At 33.1% G+C, this 22,080-nt stretch overlaps 1 protein-coding gene across 1 annotated transcript; it reads left to right on the top strand.

The window, feature by feature from the left end:
• The first annotated feature begins 851 nt into the window (after nucleotides 1–851).
• On the top strand, nucleotides 852–21,642 carry LOC147396373 (uncharacterized). The gene is made up of 7 exons (XM_086450108.1): nucleotides 852–985; nucleotides 1,196–1,343; nucleotides 1,542–1,633; nucleotides 1,715–2,576; nucleotides 2,712–2,828; nucleotides 3,264–3,648; nucleotides 21,530–21,642. The coding sequence occupies exons 1-7, from the start codon at nucleotides 852–854 to the stop codon at nucleotides 21,640–21,642; spliced, it is 1,851 nt and encodes a 616-aa protein (XP_086306234.1).
• Nucleotides 21,643–22,080: the final 438 nt, after the last annotated feature.

Below are 22,080 nucleotides of genomic sequence, written 5' to 3'. Positions count from 1 at the left end.
AAAAAAAAGGATTTGTTAGTTACTGTTTGTAGTTATAGAAAATCAATAAATTGGAGTTGCTAACTTCAAACGGCCATAACTTTTGATCCGGGTATCGGAATGACTATTAGTACATATTAAATCGAAGCTCTTTTCGAGATCTACAAGTCAAACAAGGCGTAGTCTCGTTCCACACCATTTCGACCTCCAATTCCATCGTTTTCATCACTTTCTGGGACTTACAAGATTGTTGTATTCTTTTGTTGTTTTTGTTTATTTAAACTTACAGGGTTTCAACAATGAGTAAGGAAGGAGGAGAACCACATGAGATTGACCTGAAATTATTCATCAAGGCCGTTCATGACCAATTTAAATTATTAAATTCAAGGTTGGACAATATGGAATCCTCTAACGAATCTAAACCATATCGAAGACATGAGTTCGACGGAGAAGAAGATATTCATTCCAAAGCGAAGAGAGTACATTATCGACGGGATAAGAACGTAGATTTCAAAGAAGATAATAATTTGGGTAGCATAAAGATGACGATTCCGACCTTTCACGGAAAGAATGATCCTGAATTATATTTGGAGTGGGAAAGAAAGGTTGAGCACGTTTTTTATTGTCATAATTATTTCGAGGATAAAAAAATAAAGCTAGCCGCCATGGAATTTACAAACTATGCCAGTATATGGTGGGATCAATTGGTGATCAATAGGCGCAGAAATGGTGAGAGACCTATTCGATCATGGGATGAGATGAAGTCGATGATGCGTAAAAGATTTATTCCTAGCCATTACTATCGAGATTTGTATATCAAATTGCAAGGGCTGGTTCAAGGTTCCATGAGTGTAGAGGATTATTATAAAGAAATGGAGATTGCCATGATTAGAGCAAACATAGAGGAAGATAGAAAAGCAACCATGGCGAGATTCATTGTCGGATTGAACAAAGAGATTGCTGATGTGGTTGAGTTGTACCATTATGTGGAAATGGAAGAGTTACTGTACAAAGCCATTAAAGTGGAAAAGCAAATCAAGTCTAGAAGGTTCAGATCTGGATCATCTTCTAATAATCCGTGGAGACCAAATTGGAAGGACAACAAAATTCCTTTCAAACCAAAAGAAGACGCAAAGTCGAAGCCTACGATTTCTATTCCTAAAGATAGACCTGAAACAAAGTCTCTTATTAAGTCACGTCAGATTAAGTGTTTTAGGTGCCAAGTGTTCGGACACATTGCTTCTGAATGCCCAAACAAAAGGGTTATAATTGTATTGGCAAACGGTGACATTGAAAATGCTAGTTCAAGTGACAACGAGATGCCTCCCTTAGAGGATTGTTCTGATGTTGAAGTAGAAGAGCCTGTGCATGGTGATTTACTTGTCACTAAGAGAGCTTTGAGTATACAGCCTAAGGATGAAGGAGATATGGAGCAACGTGAGCATATTTTTCACACAAAATGCCACATGAAGGATAAAGTCTGTACATTGATTATTGATAGTGGGAGTTGTACCAATGTTGCTAGTACCTTGTTGGTACAGAAGTTGAATTTGAAATGGCAGAAACATCCTAAACCGTATAAGCTACAATGGCTGAATGATTATGGAGAAGTGAAGATAAACAAGCAAGTTCGGGTTCCTTTCTCAATAGGCAAGTATGTTGATGAGGTCATTTGTGATGTGGCACCGATGCATGCTGGTCATATATTGCTTGGTTGACCATGGCAATTTGATAGGAGAGTGTCGCATGATGGGTATAAAAATCGTTATTCTTTTGTAATGAACAATCGAAAAATTGTATTCGCCCCTCTCAAACCTTTGCAAGCTTATGAGGACCAGGTCAGGATAGCAAATGAGTGCAAAATGAGAGAGAAACAAAGGTGTGAGCAAAAAGGAGAGCAAAGTGAACAACATGGAGAGAAGAATAAAGTACTGAGTGTACTTGCTGAAAAACATGATGTTAAAAGTGTAATGATAGCAAGGCCACAAGTTCTAGTTCTTATGTACAAAGATTTTTATTTTTCCACTGACGATCTTAACTCATCTTTGCCTAGTGTTGTTGTGTCTTTATTGCAGGAATTTGAGGATCTTTTTTCCGAGGAGATTCCACATGATTTACCTCCTTTAAGAGGAATTGAGCACCAAATAGACTTCATACCTAGTTCTGCTATACCAAATAGACCTGCTTATAGAGCTAATCCCGAGGAAACAAAGGAGATACAGAGGCAAGTGGATGAACTGTTGCAGAAGGGATTTGTAAGGGAAAGTCTCAGCCCATGTTCGGTTCCTGTTCTCTTAGTACCAAAGAAAGATGGAACATGGCGCAAGTGTGTAGATTGTCGAGCTATTAATAAGATAACGGTAAAATATAGGCATCCTATCCCTAGGTTAGATGATATGTTTGATGAATTGCATGACTCTCACTTGTTTTCTAAAATTGATTTAAAAAATGGGTATTATCAAATTTGCATGAAAGAGGGAGATGAATGGAAAACTGCATTTAAAACTAGATATGGGTTGTATGAATGGTTAGTAATGCCCTTCGGATTAACTAACGCACCTAGTACATTCATGAGATTAATGAACAATGTCTTGCGTGCTTTCATGGAAAAATTTGTAGTAGTTTACTTTGATGATATTTTAGTCTATAGCAAAAATGTTGATGACCATGTGAAGCATTTGCGTGCTGTGTTTAGTGTGTTAAGAGAACACCAATTATATGTTAATCTTAAGAAATGCACGTTTTGTATGGAATCTGTTGTGTTTCTTGGATTTGTTGTTAGTTTGCAGGGAGTTAGTGTTGATGAGGAAAAGGTAAGGGCAATAAAGGATTGGCCTACACCTAAGAATGCGAACGAGGTAAGAAGTTTTCATAGTTTAGCAAGTTTTTATCGAAGGTTTGTTAAGGATTTTAGTTCTATTGCTGCACCTTTGAATGAACTTGTTAAAAAGAATGTTGTTTTTAATTTGGTTAATGTGCATGATCAGGTTTTCCAAACTTTGAAAGATAAGTTAACTAATGCACATTTGTTGTGTTTGCCTAACTTTGATAAAGCTTTTGAAATAGAGTGTGATGCATCTGGGATTGGAGTAGGAGCTGTTTTGATGTAGGATTCTAAGCCAATAGCTTATTTTAGTGAAAAGCTAAGTGGGGCAGCTTTGAATTATCCTACTTATGACAAAGAGCTTTATGCATTAGTGAGAACTCTTCGAACATGGCAACATTATTTATGGCCGAGGGAATTTATCATTCATTCTGATCATGAGAGCTTGAAATTCCTGAAGACCCAAGGTAAGCTTAATAAAATACATGCTAAATGGTTGGAGTTTATCGAAACATTTCCTTATGTAATTATATATAAACGTGGGAAAGAAAATGTTGTGGTCGATGCATTATCAAGAAGGTACGTATTACTTACTTCATTGCAAATTACACTACTTGGTTTTGAATTGATTAAAGATTTGTATGCCAATGATTATGATTTCAACGAAGTATGGAATGCATGTGCTAAGTGTGCGTTTGGTGACTTTTATAGGCATGAAGGATTTCTTTTCAAGAAAGATAAATTATGCGTGCCTAATTGTTCTATTCGTGAGTTACTTGTAAGCGAAAGTCATGGGGGACGTTTAATGGGACACTTTGGTGTCCTAAAAACTTTAGATATCTTATGTGAGCATTTTTATTGGCCTCATATAAAGCATGATGTTCAATTTGTTTGTGACAAGTGCATTACATGTAGGCAAACAAAGTCTAAAATTCGATCGCATGGCTTGTATACCCTTTTGTCTATACCTAATCAGCCTTGGACTGATATTTCTATGGATTTTGTTTTAGGATTGCCAAGGACTCAAAATGGTTAGATAGTATATTTGTTGTTGTTGATAGATTTAGTAAGATGGCCAATTTTATTATATATACTAAAACCAATGACGCAACACATATTGCTGATTTGTTCTTCAAAGAGGTAGTTCGATTGCATGGACTACCTAAGTCAATTGTTAGTGACAGAGATGTTAAGGTTCTTAGTTATTTTTGGCGTACTTTATGGAGTAAATTAGGAACTAAACTTCTATTTTCTACTGTTGCACATCCTCAAACGGATGGCCAAACTGAAGTAGTTAATAGGATACTCACTACCTTGTTGCGTGCTATCATTCAAAAAAATTTAAAATAATGGGAGAAGTGTTTACCACATATTGAGTTCGCATATAATAGGACTATTCATTCAACTACTTCATTTTCTCCATTTGAGATTGTTTATGGTTTTAATCCTTTAACACCTATGGATATTTTACCTTTGCCTACTAATGAACATGTTAATCTTCATGGTAAGAAAAAGGTAGATTTTATGAAAGATTTACATGCCAAAGTTCGAGCCAACATTGACAGGAAGAATGAGCAATATATTAAGCAAGCCAATAAGGGCCGCTTGAAAGTTATTTTCCACCCTGGAGATTGGGTTTGGGTGCACTTGCTTAAGGAGCGGTTTCCTACTCAAAGGAAATCAAAATTGCAACCTCGAGGAGATGGTCCATTTCAAGTCTTGGAACGGATCAATGATAACGCCTACAAACTCGATTTGCCAAGTGATTATGGTAATGTTAGTGCAACTTTTAATGTTGCTGATTTATCCTTGTTTAATGTAGGTGATTCGAGGACGAATCTTTTCGAAGAAGGGGAGAATAATGGAGATCGAGTTGTTGACCCAATAACTCAAGTTGATATTTTCAAATCTTCTCAAGAACCATTGCAAGGAATTGACGGTCCAATGACTAGGGTAAGGACAAAAAGGATGGAAGAGGCATTGCAAGGCTTGATTGTGGAAGTCCAATACAAAGAGGCCATTCTACAAGATTCTAAGGTTAACTTCAGAGATATCAAAGTTTCATCAAGGATGGTCAACTATCTTTTTATGCAAAAGATCAATTTGGAAGATCAATTTGAATGCAAGGGTTAATTGGAAATTTTTATGTTCTAATTATCCTTAGTTTTGAATTCTTTATTTCCTAAGGACTAATTAGACTTTCTTTATTTTTCCAAGGACTAATTAGAATTAATCTTGATCTAATTTGTCTATAAAAGGGCACCTCTTTTTGTAATTGAGACACAATTGACAATTTACTTTTTATGAGAATTGAAGTTTCTTCAAGAACTTTGTTTTGTTTTATGTGTTCTAGTTTGAACTCTTTATGAGATCCTTATGAGTTCTTTATGAGTTCTTGTTCGAGTTTTTGAAGGAGGGCATGAATCTTCGATTTATCAAGGGAGTGATCATCCTTTGTGGCGTCTCAAGATTGGGGTTTTAAGGACTTAATTTCCTTAAGGCTCTAATCCAATCAACATCTTTTGTTACCAAGTGATCTAACACGTTTTGAAGACATTGAATTCAAAGGTTCGTAGAAGAGATCATAAAGAGATCTTCAAGAGGGTTCATATCATTCAAGAGGGATCATATCACCACTTTCAAGATTTTCTCAAACTTTCACTATTTATTTTCTCGAGATACGAATTAAAAATCGGGGTTTTACATTCTCCCCCCCCTTAATAAAAATTTCGTCATCGAAATTGAAATCATACCTTATCAACTTTGTTTCCATTCTACTAACACGACATGTATAATTAACAACACATATTTTCGATTACCATTTATTCTTAGTCGCAAGCCAATCTCATTTATAACTTGTAAACTTATGTTTCCCATATTTCGTCAACCCAACACATTCATTAATTAATTACTCTAATTCAAACTCATACTCCAACTAATCCAGTATTTGTATAACCCTAAGATAACAATCAATTCACTTTGTATCATTTCCCCACCAATGTCTATCAACCACAATCCTTTAACATTTTCTTTATTATTCATCTTTACTTCTCTCACCAATTACACTGTCTATTATGTTTTACTCATAATTGTTATGAATATTATTCATCAATGCATAATCTTACCGCAAACATACTAAATCTTTATATTCAATTCAATATTACATTTTCTACTTATTGTGATATTTCCTCAAAACCTCTGTCATAACCTTTATAATTTAAAATCTTACTCTAGGGGATAAATCCTACATCTATTTTCTCACAATTCTATTAAGTCACCATTAATGCAACATTGTCACAAGATTATTCTTTCTCACATTTTACATTGACTCACCTCCTAACTTATACTTTACTAAATCTTTTTTCTTTTACATGCCACATGCTCTTTCAAAATTGTACGATACCTTTTTCAAATTTCACAAGTTCCTCAACTCAACTATAAATAGTATTAGTTATTACCATACCTTCACTTGTTATATAGTAACATTACTAGTCTTATAAATCGTACTCGCCTTCTCACACTTTACAACCATCCTTATACCTAAAACATATATATCAATTATCAAATTGTTAATTGAGTAACAGAGATAGATGTTGGCCTATATTGGAGAGAAGAAGGCACAGGTCACTGAAAGTTCGGATTCAGATTAGGATGGGTTTCATTTTTATATTAGGACATTTTTAGGTTGTTTCTTAATTCTTAGATAGGATTTTATTTATACAAAAGTATTTCAAAAATTATAATTGTTCTAACTTTCAATCTTTTCAGATCAGTTGTAACAAGATTTTGCGCATTAATGTCCAATCCATTTTAGGTGTGATCTAACATTTTTCTCTCCTTCCTTACTACGTGTATATTGAGGACAATATTTTATTTAGGTTTGGGGTATTAGGTCAGCTCACAATTGCATTGTAGATCATTCTAGTTTAGTTTCATGTTTTCAAAAAAAAAAATTTCAAAAATATTTAACACTTTCGAAATATTTTTTTCAAAATCTTTGTATGTGTTTTTTACATATGAATTTCAAATATCAGGTTCAGGTCCTAAATTTTGATCATAAGTTCTTTTTTGTTGTTCCTTATTAGTAAAATCATGAAAAAATTACTTTGAAAAATTCACTTTTGATTGAGTACTTAGAAAAATAAGATTTTATGGAACAAGAGTTCACCTCTTCTTTATCTAGGGTGTTAGGCGAAATTTAGTCTAGTGAACTATGACTTCCTTATCCTTTGGTTGGCTAGTTAGAAGAAAAATAGAACTGGGATTAATATGACTTGGACAGCAACCATAGGATTAAACTGGGTACCTTGAAAAAGGGCTACCTGCTTTTTGTAAAAAGAATGCCAAAAAATGGTGAAATATGAAAATTTTAAGAAAATAAAAAGTAAAAAATTATGAAAAAGACCAAAGTAAAGCAAAAAGGTTAGAACTGAAAAAGTACAAAAATGAAAAAGGGTCCAATGAGATCACTTAGTTCAATAGGGTGAAAGTCGTCAATGGTAAAATCGTGAGTAAACTAAAATGTCATAGATAAAGCCCCTTAGAGGTATTAAAGTGAACATCCACACCTCTCACAATCCCAGACAGGATGCTTAGTTTCGAGTTAGAACTTAGGTAAAACGAACTATTCTTAGCTATTAGGATGTGAAATCTTATTCCGAAAAAATATGTTACTTTTAAAAAGAAAAAATATCAGAAAATCACACAAGCACTCAAGTTATTTTTGAAATTTTCTAAAATGAGGAATAAAAACTTAAAATTTTGTTCAAACGTAAATAAAATTTGATTGATTTGTGAAATATTATTATATTCGCCTTACATACTTTGATTTTGATTTTGAATTTTTTTTAAAGTATTGGAATTTTGTGGATATATTCTCTACAAACCCTCATGAGTAAAACTTGTCCACTAGGTGTAACCTAGTGGTTCAAGGGCTTGTTGCATTCGCTAAATGCAGTCGTGGTGCCTACGAATTATACATTTTTATTTTCTATGGACTAGAAAAAAATGCAAGTTTAGTGGTGTGATGCGTCTCGAAACACTGAATTACACACACGTTTCCCAGACATTTATCTTGATTTTTGTCCATATTTCTCCGTATTAAAGTAATAATCATTATAAGCCTCGAAACACTATGTTGCATGTTAATTTGGCTTAATTATACATAGATCAATTCATTTACTAGATAAATCTAATTACGTGTGTTTCGTGTGCAGAAAATCAAGAATCAAAATCTTAAAGTAAAAATATTTGGGCCCACTTTGGAATGTCCTAATCCTTTGGAATGCCCTAATCCTTAACTCATATTCTCATCTTTTATCTTTTTGTACAAAAAAAGTGGAGGCTACTTTCAGACTCTTCTACACACATTTTTATCTATAAATAGAACTTCAATCTCTAGAGTCTCCCTCTTGGTTCTCTTAACTAAAACTTCTTTAATCTAAGACTTTTAGCCTATTATTTTATATTTTTATATTTTTATCTTCTAGTTATTTTCTTTTTGGCTAAATAGTCTTGTAAGAAGAAGAAGAAGAATTTGTAAGTTTTCTCATGAAATGAAAAAAAGTTCTTTCATCTCTTTCCTATCTTGCAATGACATTAGGCTAAACTCTTCTCCATTGGATAGTGGAAAAGCCTAGAATAAGTCCTTGTGTTATTTCTAGTTTCATACCTTTCTTTTATCTAAAATGCTCATGAGTTCTTTTTAAGATTTCTTGTACCTTTTATTCTTAATATAGATACTTTATGCTTAAATTATATTAAGATAAAGTATGCTTAAACTAGATAATTGGTAGTAGGAAGTTCAAGGAATTCTACTTTATTTATATTCTCTCATTTGATTTCATTTGCTAAACTTTCTAATCTAAGGAGCTAACACTAAGCCCTTACAATTAAGTTATAAAAAGGCTAGAGCTTAGGAATTACTCACCAACATGTTCTAAGTAGATCCACCTCCAATGGTACTTTAATTTCATAAGTTTATTTACTTTTAACTTCATTTATTTTGGTTAATTTTCTAGCAACTTTAAATTTTCTTGATAAGTTCAAAATACAAAGAAAAATAACGTTAATTCCTTTTGATTAATTCGAATTTTTTCCTCTTAGCTTAACTCTACTCCCCCTTTCTTTTGGGGTTCGATCCCCTACTTGCCCCACAAGTAAGGTAGAAGTAAGATTAATATTAACTCCGGTGAGAAGAATAATGATAGTCACATGTGTTTAATTGTGTTTTATGACAAATTATACGTAGGTGTGACATTTAACCGGATTATTTCATCTATTTTGATCCTATGCATTACTTAGACCCTGTTTTGATCGAATTTTTATAATTTTTCAATTAAAATGATAAAAATGAATTTTAAATTTTAAAAAATTATTTAATATTCAATGAACTCATACTGAGTGGATGAATATTGAAAAATGAATGTTGTATTCGAAAAGTTGAAAAGTATGAAAATTTGAAAAAAAAAAAAGGAAAAAGGGGAAAAAGGGGATGAAACGATAAAATGTTAAAATCATACTCGTGGGATGATGTCTGTATTTTACATTGTGATGCTATGTGTGGGTTGATGAATAGATCTAAAGTTAATTTACTTTCTATTGTCACGAGGTGACTTACATGTTTATTTACGATTATGCGTTGTATATTGTTATTTATTTTAGGCCATTGGATCACAATTACGTAGTATATATATATATATATATATATATATATATATATATATATATATATATATATATATATATTTTGTGAACTGTTAATGAGTTTATAAATACTTGAAGGGATAGTTTGTCATATCATCTGGAGTCTATACTATCTTAGGATGTATAGTAAGGACAACCAAACTCATATGTGGTATGGAATGCGTATGAAAATTGAATTACAAATAAAATCTGGGTTTATTTTTTTTTATATTTATCAAGAAACGTGTAATGCAAAGATGGTCGTACACAAATGAGGATGTATAATAGGAATCACATGCATGCCTGATAGGCATAGACAAAGATGATTAGTCAATAATTACTAACAATCTAGTTAGTTGAACATTCTGACACATCGACCTATTGCTTATAGTCACATCAAACGACCAGTCTGAGTCAAATAAATAATCAACCAACTGTGGTAAGTGTATCGACGGACTACAAAAATAAGAACTGAACACCAGTAAATATTGTAACATCATGTCCTGACTAGGAACGATCCAATCGTGAATCTCACTTCTCTAATTTCACTACTCTTCCGTTGTGTATTATGTATCTGTTGCCTTGTTTTGATATATAAAATGAAATGCATGTTTAATATTTCCATTTGGTCAATTAAATTTGTATAAAAAATATTATAGTTAATGCTACTGATTGATGTAATGTGAGTTTTAAAATGTATAGTTATTCATCCCTAGCTATATCTACCAATTAATAGTAGTTTAATCTGTAAAATTTTACATCGCATTAAAATGATTTATAATGCTTACTAATTCATGCTAAAATAGGTTTTTGGTAGGAATTGTTTGTTTACCTATTGGATAACCATTGTTACTCAACATTTCCTATTAAATACTGGGGCTATACCCCCTAGCGGCGTCAATTAGTCCAAGTTGTATTATAGATTTTGGTAGAGCGTTAAGACTTTTATTAAAGTGATGAGTTTTTATATAATCTTGTATATTAATTTTTTTTTTTACACTCTGATCTATCATACGTGATTAGATATATATAGACTTTTGTTATTATTGTAGTTTGTATATATATATATATATATGGATGGATGGCGTTGTTACGACCCCCATTACGACCTTCATTACGACTCACCGTTTGTCTTATATGGGCAAAACTGTTTGGAATGGGCTGATATTTTGTGAGGATGATCTTTGTGATGAGGGGATCATCTTGGCAAAAAATCATCCCATTCCAAAACTTCTAACCCCATCAAAATTGATTTACAAAAATTGGACGGTCTAAAATTTTTCAACTTGTAAACATGGGGCTAGAAATTTCATAATGAGTTGATTTTTGGCATAGAGATCATCCTCACAAAAAATCAGCCCATTCCAAATATTTTTGCCCATATAAGACAAAATGGTGTGTCGCAAAGGGGGTCGTAATGGGGGTCTACGGAACCCGACCTTATATATATATGTATATTGTTTATCAGGTGAAACAGGTTAAGTACCTTGGAATACTAACATAAAAGGAAACTATGCTGAAATTTCGAGGCATCACCTAGCGCTTCGAGATCTAACATGAGGCTTTGTGTTAACGTTTTGGAGGGTGCTACACCAACCATAACAGCTCATCTTCCTCCATTAACAGTCCCAACCGGTTGTTCCATCACCTTCTCCATCTTCTTCTTCTCTATTCTTTTCAACTCATACAACACCCCCATACACACTAATGTTCCAGCCATATCTTCACTCTCCACCATTAACAAAATACTAGCAATACCTTTTATCAGTGTTTCTTCTTTATCAAAGTCTTCAACATCAATACCACTATTTCTTTTTATTCTATTTTACTACCTATCGCAAGTTATTGTCGTATCGAATATGAAGGTAAGTTCATCTTCGTTATATTTTTATTTTATTTTTATCTTTGGATTATTTATTCTTTTTTCTCCCCATGTTTATTTTTTTATATATGCCTTTTATTTTTTTTATTTTTTTCTTTTGTTTTGTCATCGATCCATCATTGATATGTTTTTTTTATTCTGAAGTTATAATCACCATATAATCTATAATGGAGAAAGTCAATTTTTGTTTTTTTATTATTTTTCTTATTATTTTTTCCATTATTTCATATGTTAATGAGATTAGAAATTTTTTTTCTCACCATGATCATTATCGTCGTGCTTTAATTTTTGTAATTTGCATGTTTATGAATGGATAATTATTCAAATTGATGGATTATGATATGTGATACTTATGCAATGATTTGAAAATTATGCCATGCAATACTTTTTTTGTTTGAAAATCCAATCGACCAATCAACATTCAAATTAAAATTCAATTAATCAATCAAATTGAAATTAAAATCCAATGAACCAATTAACATTCAAATTAAAATCCAATTAATCAATTAAAATTAAAATTAAAATTAAAATCCAATCGACCAATCAAATTAATATAAAACTCAATCGACCAACCAATATTCAAATCAAAATGCAATCAACCAATCAAATTAAAATTTTAACTTCATCAAACTAAAATTGAAAATTAAAAATTAATTTACCTAAGTCATTTGAAATTTTAACTTAATCAATCAATCAAAATTAAAAATTAAAAATTAATCACCAATGATCCACCATTGTGCAACGGATTGCAAAGCAGGGGATCATGGTCCCTTTTCTTTTTGCCATTTAAATTCCAATAGTGAGAAAGAGAGTCTTTCTTTGGTTTGATCAAAGGGGAACAAGTTAAAAGAAGGAATGAAAAAACAAACGAAATAAAGAAAGAGAAAGAATAGAAAAACAACTAGAAACAATGTGCTATAAAGAAAGGGACTTCTCTATATCTTGGGAGGGGGGCTGTCTTAAAATAGAAAAAGAGGGATTCTCACGTTTTTGCAATAACAACAAGGAGAAAGAAAGAAAAGAAAAAAAGGAATAAGAAACTAAAGAGAAGAAGGTTCAACTTCCTCTTTCATTGACCTCCTTTAATAATCTCTCCACTATCTCGCCCTTTTTTCTCCACATTTTTTTCCAGCATTAACATTTTTCTTCTTCTCTCTCACAACCTCCATTATAATCACACCTCCCTTAACCATTAACACACATAGAAACCTCCATTATAAGTACACCTCCCTCAACCATTAAAGCACATAACAGCCCCCAAAACAGCAGCCCCAATAATTTGTTGTCTCCTCCTTTTAACATCCGAACGTAGTAGCCCAACAACCCCTCGCCTTGCTATCTTTGACACCCCAAACGCCCTCCATCGACATCCCGTATTACAGAATCTTCAAAGCCCAAACATTTTCCATCTTCAACCCCCAAACACCCTCCATTGACAGCCTCTATTACATCATCTTCATAGCCCAAACATTCTCCATTTTCAACCCCCTCTCACAGCCCTCTCCGTGGCTAACACATTCTTCAAGCAGCTGCTCTTGTCCCAACTATTCAATCTTAAAAGCCCCCATAGTCACCCTTATCTCCTTCAATGTCCATCTTCCTCTCATCGTCCTTATCAAGGCTCCTTTGATCTCGGTTCTACTCAAGATTAGATATTTTCTTCAAGTTATCATTACCAGGTGCTCTGGAGAAGCCTAGCTTTTGATTTTCTAAAGGAGTACTGCTACAACAACTGGACCATTGCATTTATTCTAAACGTAAGGGACTTCAAATTGCAGGTATATTTCTAATACTCTTTGTTCCTCTTGTTCATCTTGGAATGCGAAACTAAGCATTGGGTGTGTTCGTGAGCAAAGGTTCAACCTTGAATAAGGGAAACAGGTTGCTTCAATAATGCCACTGACTAGCTTTAATGCCTTTTGAGTGGATACAATACTTTTATATCTGTTTTGCTATTAACCATCGATGCAAGCTGATATTATCTTTCCGACTTTCCATTCTTTTTATTGGGTTTGACGATTAACTCATTCTCCAATATTTCATAAGAGGGTTGGAATATCGATATGGATAGATTTGCGAACAAGGTAAGATTATTCACATTTATTCATACTTTTTATTGTAATGCATCCGCTACGCTTGGTATCATCTTTAACATTGAAGGGTGTTTCTTATTGAGCGATGTTCTTATTTCATGTTAATATAAGGCATAATGAAGATAAGGATGACCAGGAGTACTCAACTGATTCGTTGATATTCAAGCAAAATTTCAAAATTTCTGTTCTTTAAAGAACATCACGTGAGTCAACTCACTGATTTTTTGTAGGAAGTAAATTTGGTTTTTTTCCTTTTTTTTTTTAAATAAAATAGGTTTGAGTCAACTCACTATTTTGGGGGATGCATTGAGTGGAACATTGAGATTTCATGTGATAAATGAGTTGACTTTCTGTTTTTTGTGTACATAGGAAATTCAAAATCAGATTTTTTTTTTTTTTATAAAATTGACACACGAGTTAACTTATTGATTTTGCGAACATAAGGGATGAAAAATATTTTTTTTCCTTTTCAAAATGTCATCAATGAGTTGACTCACTAATTTGTATGCACGTGGCATTAAAATTGATTTCCTTTTTTCCAAAGTGTGACTGAATCAATTCAACTTTTTCTTGGTGCCATGTAAGCTTTTTCAATCATGAGATTTCACTATGCAAAATTCGAAGAATTTATGTGACAAAAATATATTTTTTTAAATCATCATAATTTTCCAATTTTGAGGATTTATGTAACTTTGGATTTTTCATTGATTTAGTGACTTTTATAATATCATAATTTTCTATTTTGAAAAATTAATATTTGTAAATTGTTAATTTGAAAAATCCAATATTCACAATTCTCTATTTGGGGAAAATCATTTTTACAAATTTCTAATTTGAGACTCGTCGCATTTGAAATTGTCTATTTTGGGAAGTTAATTTTTTTCAAGTTTCCTACTTGGGAGCTCTTCATGTATCCATAACTTCTAATTTAAGAAATTTTAAATTTCTAGTTTAGAAACTCCATTGATTACCTAATTAAAATTTTCATATTCATAATTTTTTAACTTATAAAATTTTCACAAATTCCTATTTTAATTAATTGGGAAAATATTTGCGTATATAGATTTATAATTGAAACATATTGCCACATGAGCTTTGAAGGATGAGCTAGAATTAAGGTTTTTTCAAATATTTTTATTTTTATGTGAAATTCGAGAAATCATGTAATATTTTGGAGAATATTTGTTGTAAGATTTGTTTAGCACATCTGATATAAATTGATGATGATGGGACCGTAGCTTGACTTTAATCTTGGTATGTTGACCATAGAATAATTTTGGATCGTAGTAAAGACTTATCATCTTGATCAGGTGGGTTTAGTGCCTAACCCCTTTCGAAATCCATAATCTGGCCCCTTACCCATTTCTCTTGCTTGTTGACCAACTCAATCCATTTTGGAGTTATTTATGGTTCTTAGACCTAAACTTGGTAGCGACTCCCAATTTTTAGAAAATGTCTAATTAACCAATCGGATCTCTATTCACTATTTAGTAAAAAACAGGTCGAAATGATTACAATGGTGACTCCGCTGGGGATTTTATGGTTAAATGTGATCTGATCCGAAACTATCCCTAGGTTGACTTTTCCCTCAAGTCAACCCAGTTGACTCAAAAAGATTTTTTTATTAGGCTAGATTTTTTCATTTCTTTCATAGGTATGTGATTGGATATAATTGATTGATAATTTATCATTAGTTATTTCTTATGATTGGATTGCCTAAATGCATGTGGCATGTATGATTGAATATTCGTAAAAATGCCCCGGGTGCACTTTATCCCTTCGCACACACTCATGAGCATGCATATTCATGTTTACATCATGACATGTCCCTATAAACCCCGTAGTCGGATCCAAGCTAACCTGGTCCTTCTGGACATAGGGGATGACAATAAACACTACAACTTTAGTATAGTACCTTCGAGTATATCAAACTAGAACACCACGTACTAGTTGACCAGGTGAGACTAAGATAGTATATTCGTATTTCGGGCTGAAGTAACCTAAGCTTTGTTCTAACCTAGTCTCAATCATATAATGAGCTTAGAACCTTGAACTTAAGTGCAGTCCCATTAAGCCATGACTCAAATCGACTATATGAGTGCTCTCGGGTTGTTCTATCTAATCTAACCAACAGGTAAGTGAGTCCAGACCATTCAAATTAAACCTATAATATCAGTCCGACTCAATAAATTCAATTGGTTAACAAAAAAGATACTGATCATTGTAAACCTATTAAACCAGTTGGCCCAATTGGCAAATGGATCTAACCAGACAATACCAAAGGTTCAAAGACTCAACCTAATTTGTGCCAAGAAGATGCAATTAGGAGGTCAAACTAGTCAAACTAACTAGTTTGACCCAAGGTTCAACCCCAACTAGGGGTAGATCCGTGATTAACCTTTTTCACTTTTGTGGTCTTTATAGACTTATAATGCATTTGGACTCAATGTTTACCGCCTAACTTGGTATAATTTATTTCAAATTTTTTATCATGTGGTTAAGAGTCAATGGTTAATCTTGGTTTACTTCTAATCAGGTAATAATGGCTCCTAAATGTTCTAAATCACAATTTGTACTACTTTGGGTCCGTGAAAGGAGTCGTCTTACTAAAGTACCTTTGTCAAATCCAACTAATCAACCCTTACCACAGAAAGAAATAAGTACCATAGATGCAATATCACTCCGTCAGATTTTGGAATCGTTTCAAGCATAGATTATTACTTCTATTCAAACACAAATTGAGGCCTTGAAAACTGAAAAGAAAAAAAGATAAAGCTATAGAACCTCAAGCTATGTTTGACCTTATCAAAGACCTAGAAGAGGATCAATTACCTGTCGACTTTGTCTTAGCTCATCGAATAACTCAAGTCGAAACTACCTTGAAGGATATCAAAGACCCTGATGATCTTACTCTTGGATTAAGGGCAATAATGTTATTCCCCACGATCCGTTTGTAGAGAAGTTCACAATGCCAAATATGGAGAAGTTTGATAGGATTAGATTCCCTAGGACTCACTTGAAAGTATATGTTGGCATCACACAATCTTAGGGTTAAAGTGAAAAACAGATGGCCCAACTTTTTCATAGAACCCTTACAGGTCCTGCCTTACGTTGGTTAATTTCACTAGACTCATCTCGGGTAAGAACATAGCATGAATTGAGGAAGGAGTTTATTGGTCGATATTTATTTAATACGGACATCGAACCCACAAGAAGAGATTTAGAAACGACAAAGTAGAAACTAGGGAAAACCTTCACTGAGTTCATTGCTTGATGGAGAGTTAAAACCGTTCAATTATGGGACTGACTTCAGGAAAAGGAACAAGTCAAGATCAACCGTAGGAATCTTACTTCAAATTATACCAAGTACTTGATGCCTCAATATTTTTCCACTTTTCAATCTCTCCTTGAGGCTGTAAACCAAGTTGAGGATGCCTTCTCTTTGGGATTTTTGAGTAACTCGTCTGAATCAAAATCCAAATATTTCAAACCCAGTGTTAATTCCTTACAAATGGCCAACACCTTTTTCGTACTACCTCCTTAAGCCCCTCAATCTTCACAAACCAAGCCTAGGAGACAATTCTCCAATCTTGGAATGTCCCTTAATGTTACCTATCAAAAATTGATGAAAATGGGACTGTTGACACCATTGTAACCTAAGCCTCTACCTAACCCTCTCCTCCAAACTTGGACAATAGGCAATTCTATGAATTCCATCAAGTGGTCCAATCATGTTCTTGATAGGTGCATTACCTTCTACCATGCTATTCAAGACTTTATTGAACGAGAAAAGGTTAGTATACCCGCTCCTACTGTGTCCAATATTAAAACTAATCATTTTATTAAAATTAATGCCTACCATTCAAAATCAACCCCCTCCTACTTTGAACCTAATATCCATATCTAAACCTGAATTAGTTGACCCAATTTCCTTTTTTCACTTAACTGGTCTTAATAGTGCATCCTCACCATGCCAAAATGAGTCTATCTACCTTAAGGCAGTGACATAATTGAAAAACAAAAAAAGTAATGAAGCAATGAGTTGTTTAGCATCAATCATGTTTGAATAAAAATATGAAGAGGTAGCAAAAACAGACGAGCCCGAATCATCTCTCGTAAAGATATCCAAAGTGGCATAGACCCTAGCGTTGTATCCTTTCATTTAGAGTAATATCCTCGTTTTGAGTCTTCTTTTCTTAGTTTTTGTCACGTCAGTCTTTAATTTTTTTGGTTATGTTAGGTTTCTTATTTAATATCGAGCTTTAGTCAAGTTTGTTAATTTATGTTTTTTTAATTCCAATACTAAAGAAGCTTTTGATTATCATGAGTGCAATAATAATGCGAACATGAAATCTAACACGAGGAATGAGAGAATAATAAACTTGATAAATATTGGAATTAAAGAGTGCACTTGAGAAGTAAAAATTGATACTACATTATCCCTAAGGGAATATGAGAGAATAATAAACTTACTTAAGAAATTCAACAATATTTTCACATGGTCTTATAAAGATATGTTAAGTATAAGTACTACGTTACTTTTCATCAGAACAGATTGTTCCAAAATATATCAAGACATAAGGTCAAAAGTGATGCAGTTGAAGCCATCGACAAAGGTGGTAAGACCCACAAGTAGATCAACCATGTTTTTCACTCAAGAAAAGAGAGTTCTCATTCATAAAAGGATAATCGAAATTGTAGAAAAGTTGAACAGTCGAATCCAAAAAACTCGATCATATTTGATTTCACAAAAGAATATTGAAGGCGACTCATTCTCAAAAGAAGATTTTACTCGACAAAGTAACCGAGATATCAAGTTCTGGAATCTTGACCAAATCAAGTAACATTTCATTAAAGGAGGTCTTCTTTGATCAAACAATTCTCACATCTTATCAAGAAAAAAAAATAACTTTTTTAGCTCTCTATAGCCTTTGAAAAATCGATAGCCTCTTCTTTTTAAATCACACCAACCAACCTTGAAAGAGAAGTCTTGGTATGAACTACATTTTGACCTGATCCTAAAAGAGAAAAGAAAATTTTGGAGTACGTAAGCAACCCGAGAAGTTACTTCAGGCCCAATCACAGAAAAAAAAATTAAAATATATTCTCTTAAGCAAAGTGTCATCCAAAAGAAAATCTCTTATTGAAAGATTCAAAAAAAAAATAATGCCAAATTAGGGGCATTAGAAAAAAGGAGCATAAAAGCATTGACAGAAAGGAAAAGAATGCTTAACTAGGGGCATTAGAAAAGAGAGAGACTCAAAAGAGTTGATGAAAAAATGAGAATATCAGACTAAGGGCATTTTGGAAAGTTGAGCTTTATACCTTATCTTTCTAAATCATGTCCTAAGCCTACTTATTAAGTCCTCCAGAATGCTAATTGATTTGATTAAGGTCCAAGGAACCAAAAAGTTGTTGAGTCAAATATTTGAGATCATCAAGAAGAAAGAAGCCTTCTAAGTTTGAAACCTAAAAAGACGACTTAAGCAAAAGTTAGGGCATAACGAAAAAAGACCTGCTAGGAATTTCTTGGGAAAATTCATACAAATGATATGATCCCCTTTAGATGATCTCCATGGATATGGATTCCTCTAAATGATCTCCTCTAGAAACCCTTAAATTTGATGGCTTTGAAACGATTTAAATTGCTTAGGAACAAATTGATGTTGATCAGATTAGAACCTTAAGAAAACTATGTCCTTAAAACCCTAATCTTGAGACGCCACAAAGTTTGATCACTCATTTGATAAGTTGAAGATTCATACACTCGATCAAGCATAAGCTTCTTGAATAAACTTCAAAATCTTAGAATTAGAATTGTAAAATTGTATGCAAGATACGACATGAGGTGCCCTTTTATAGAAAAATTAAATCAAGATTGGGTATAATTAGTCCTTAGGAAATAAAAGACCAAAACTAAGGATAATTAAAATATCAAATTCCCAATTAACCCTTATATCCAATTTGTTCTTACAAATCGATCTCTTGCATAAAAAGATAGTTGACCATCCTTGCTGAAGCTTTAACATCTCCATATTTAGTTTTAGAATCTTCTAGAATGATCTCTTTGTATTGTACTTCCACAATCAAGCCTTGTAATGTCTTTTTTATCCGTTTTGTCCTTGCCCTAGTCAATTCCTTATAATGATTTTTGAGAAAACTTGGAAACATCAACTTGATCTCCATTAAGCCCACTCTCAACCCAAGATTTTGACCCATTCTCATCAAGTTCTATCGCAAACGAGTTCAAGTTGATCATTAATGAAAAAGAAGAAATCGTTAGCATCGACGATCTCCACGTTCTCATTACCTTGGATCTTCATTTCCCTTTTTTTTCTTTTCATACCTCATCAAAATTAGTGAGCGAGCTTGAATACAACTAACTTGGAGCTTTATCTCGTTAGTAGAAGGCTTGACTCCTATTGTAGAAGAAAAGGAAAGTGTCGTCGCTGAAAGCTTCGCAAAATCCTAGTTCATTTTGCAACCAAGTTTGCCTAACCTCGAATCTCATGCCATCCAACCTTGACCTTCATGCTAGCTCATCACCTTTGAAATCCACGAACTTCGATAGGGAACTCTCAATTCTTAGTCGTAACCATAGTTTTCAAAACATGCATTTAGGAATGTTTATCGAACATATGTGGTATTTATAAATCGTAGAAATACTTTATTTAATCTCTAATTCATGCTTAGAATTAGAGATTTGATGTGTTTTATCAAGTTTTAACATTAATTTTATGGGTGGGTCAAGGGATTCAGAGAAACGAAAGAGAAATCAGAAAAAAATGATCGAAAAATTTTCACCAGCTTTTATAGTTTTGGCAGTTTGACTTCGCACACTTATTAGGATCCCATTTTAATAAAAATTTGATAATTTTTTTATTGAATGATCAAAATGAAATTGAGAGATTGAAAATATAAATGTTGGATTTCAAAAGTTGAAAAGTGAAAACATCGAGAAAATGGAAAAAGGGGAAGAAACGATAAAATGCCAGAATCACACCCGATGGGTGATATCTGCATTTTACATTGATGTGTTGTGTGTAGGTTGGTGAAGGGATATCTAGGGATAATGATTGACTGCATGTTTATTTAAATTCTATTAGCGTAAGGCGCTGAGTTCTATTATTTATTTTAGGTCGCATGATCACAGTTGCATGGTAGGAAATTGGAGATCAATTCTCAACCTTGTATTGTTAATTTCTCTTTTGTTTTTAAAGAAAAATTATATATATAGCTACTTTGTGAGTTATTAAAGAGCTTGTAAATACCTGAAAGGATAGTGCGTCATATCATCCAGAGTGATACACTATCCTAGGATGTACGGTTGAGACCACTAAACTCATATATGATATGGGACGCATATGAGAGTGGAGTCACAACTAGAATCCGGGTCCATTCTTATATTTCTTTACCAATGAACTTGTATTGTAAAGATAGTTATATATGAATCAAATTATACATTTTGGGAATCACATGCACGCTTGATAGGCATAGACGAAGATGATTAGTCAGAGAGTACTAACAATCTAGAAGTAGTCAAACGTTCTAACACATCAAAAAGAGACCTATTGCTTGCAGTCATGTCAAATGGTTAGCCTGTGCTGGATAAATGGTCCCATAAGTGTGGTAAACAACGACCAACCACAAAATCAGGAACTAATACTTTATTATGGAACATCATGTCCTGACTAGGAACGATCCAGTTGTGAATCCCATTTCTCTAGTCCTACTACTCCACTATTGTGTAATATATATCTATTGTTCTATTTTGAATCATAAACTAAAAGACATGCATTTCATTTCAATGTTTTTAATTATATTTGTAATAGAATTAAAATGTATAGTGAGTATTGATGACTGATGTTATGTGAAATTTTAAACTGTTTAGTTGTTTATCCCTGGCTATATGTACCAGTTAATTGTAGTTTAATTTGTAAAAGCTTTGCATAGATTGAAATGATTTAATATGATTACTTGATCATGTTAGGTGAGGTTTTTAGTAAGAATGATTTGTGGACCTACTGGGTAACCATTGTTACTTATCATTTCCTTCCAATTTTTTAGTCACAAAGCTTGCAACTGGTGAGGCAAGTGTAGAGCCTGTCGAGGAGCATCTGGTTGGTCAGATCGACAACCAGAGTCCGTTACTCGGTGAGCCTTGGGATTACTTCCACTAGGAGTCATCTTGTCCATGAGGTATATATAGTTTTTGGGCCGAGTAATAGGTTTATGTTAGAGTGAGGTATTTTTTGTAATCCTGGCGCTTTGATCTAACTCTATGTTATTGTCAATTTATCGTCTACCGCATTTTGTATACCTTTGGCTTGTTTTTATATAGGATTTGTTGGTTATTGATTTATCAGGTTTTCGAATTCTATGGAACACTAACATGAGCAAAGGGAACCATGTCAAAATTTTGAGGTTCCACCTAGTACCTTAGGATTTGGCTTTGGGTTTTGTGTTAGCGTTTAGCGGGGCGCCACATATGGGCTATAATTATGGCTTTTTTCACAATATTCCCTTTTTGTGCAAAATTTAAAGAATCATTTAAGTATTTGGGAGAATTTTAGCTATAAGATTCATTTGGCAAATCCGATATAAATTTATTATGATTA

Source organism: Akebia trifoliata, chromosome 8 (genome assembly GCF_017979445.1).
Source record: "Akebia trifoliata isolate Shusen 1 chromosome 8, ASM1797944v1, whole genome shotgun sequence".
Lineage (NCBI taxonomy): Eukaryota > Viridiplantae > Streptophyta > Magnoliopsida > Ranunculales > Lardizabalaceae > Akebia > Akebia trifoliata.
Note: the sequence above shows the minus strand (reverse complement) of the source record. Positions and strands in the feature narration are given on the sequence as shown.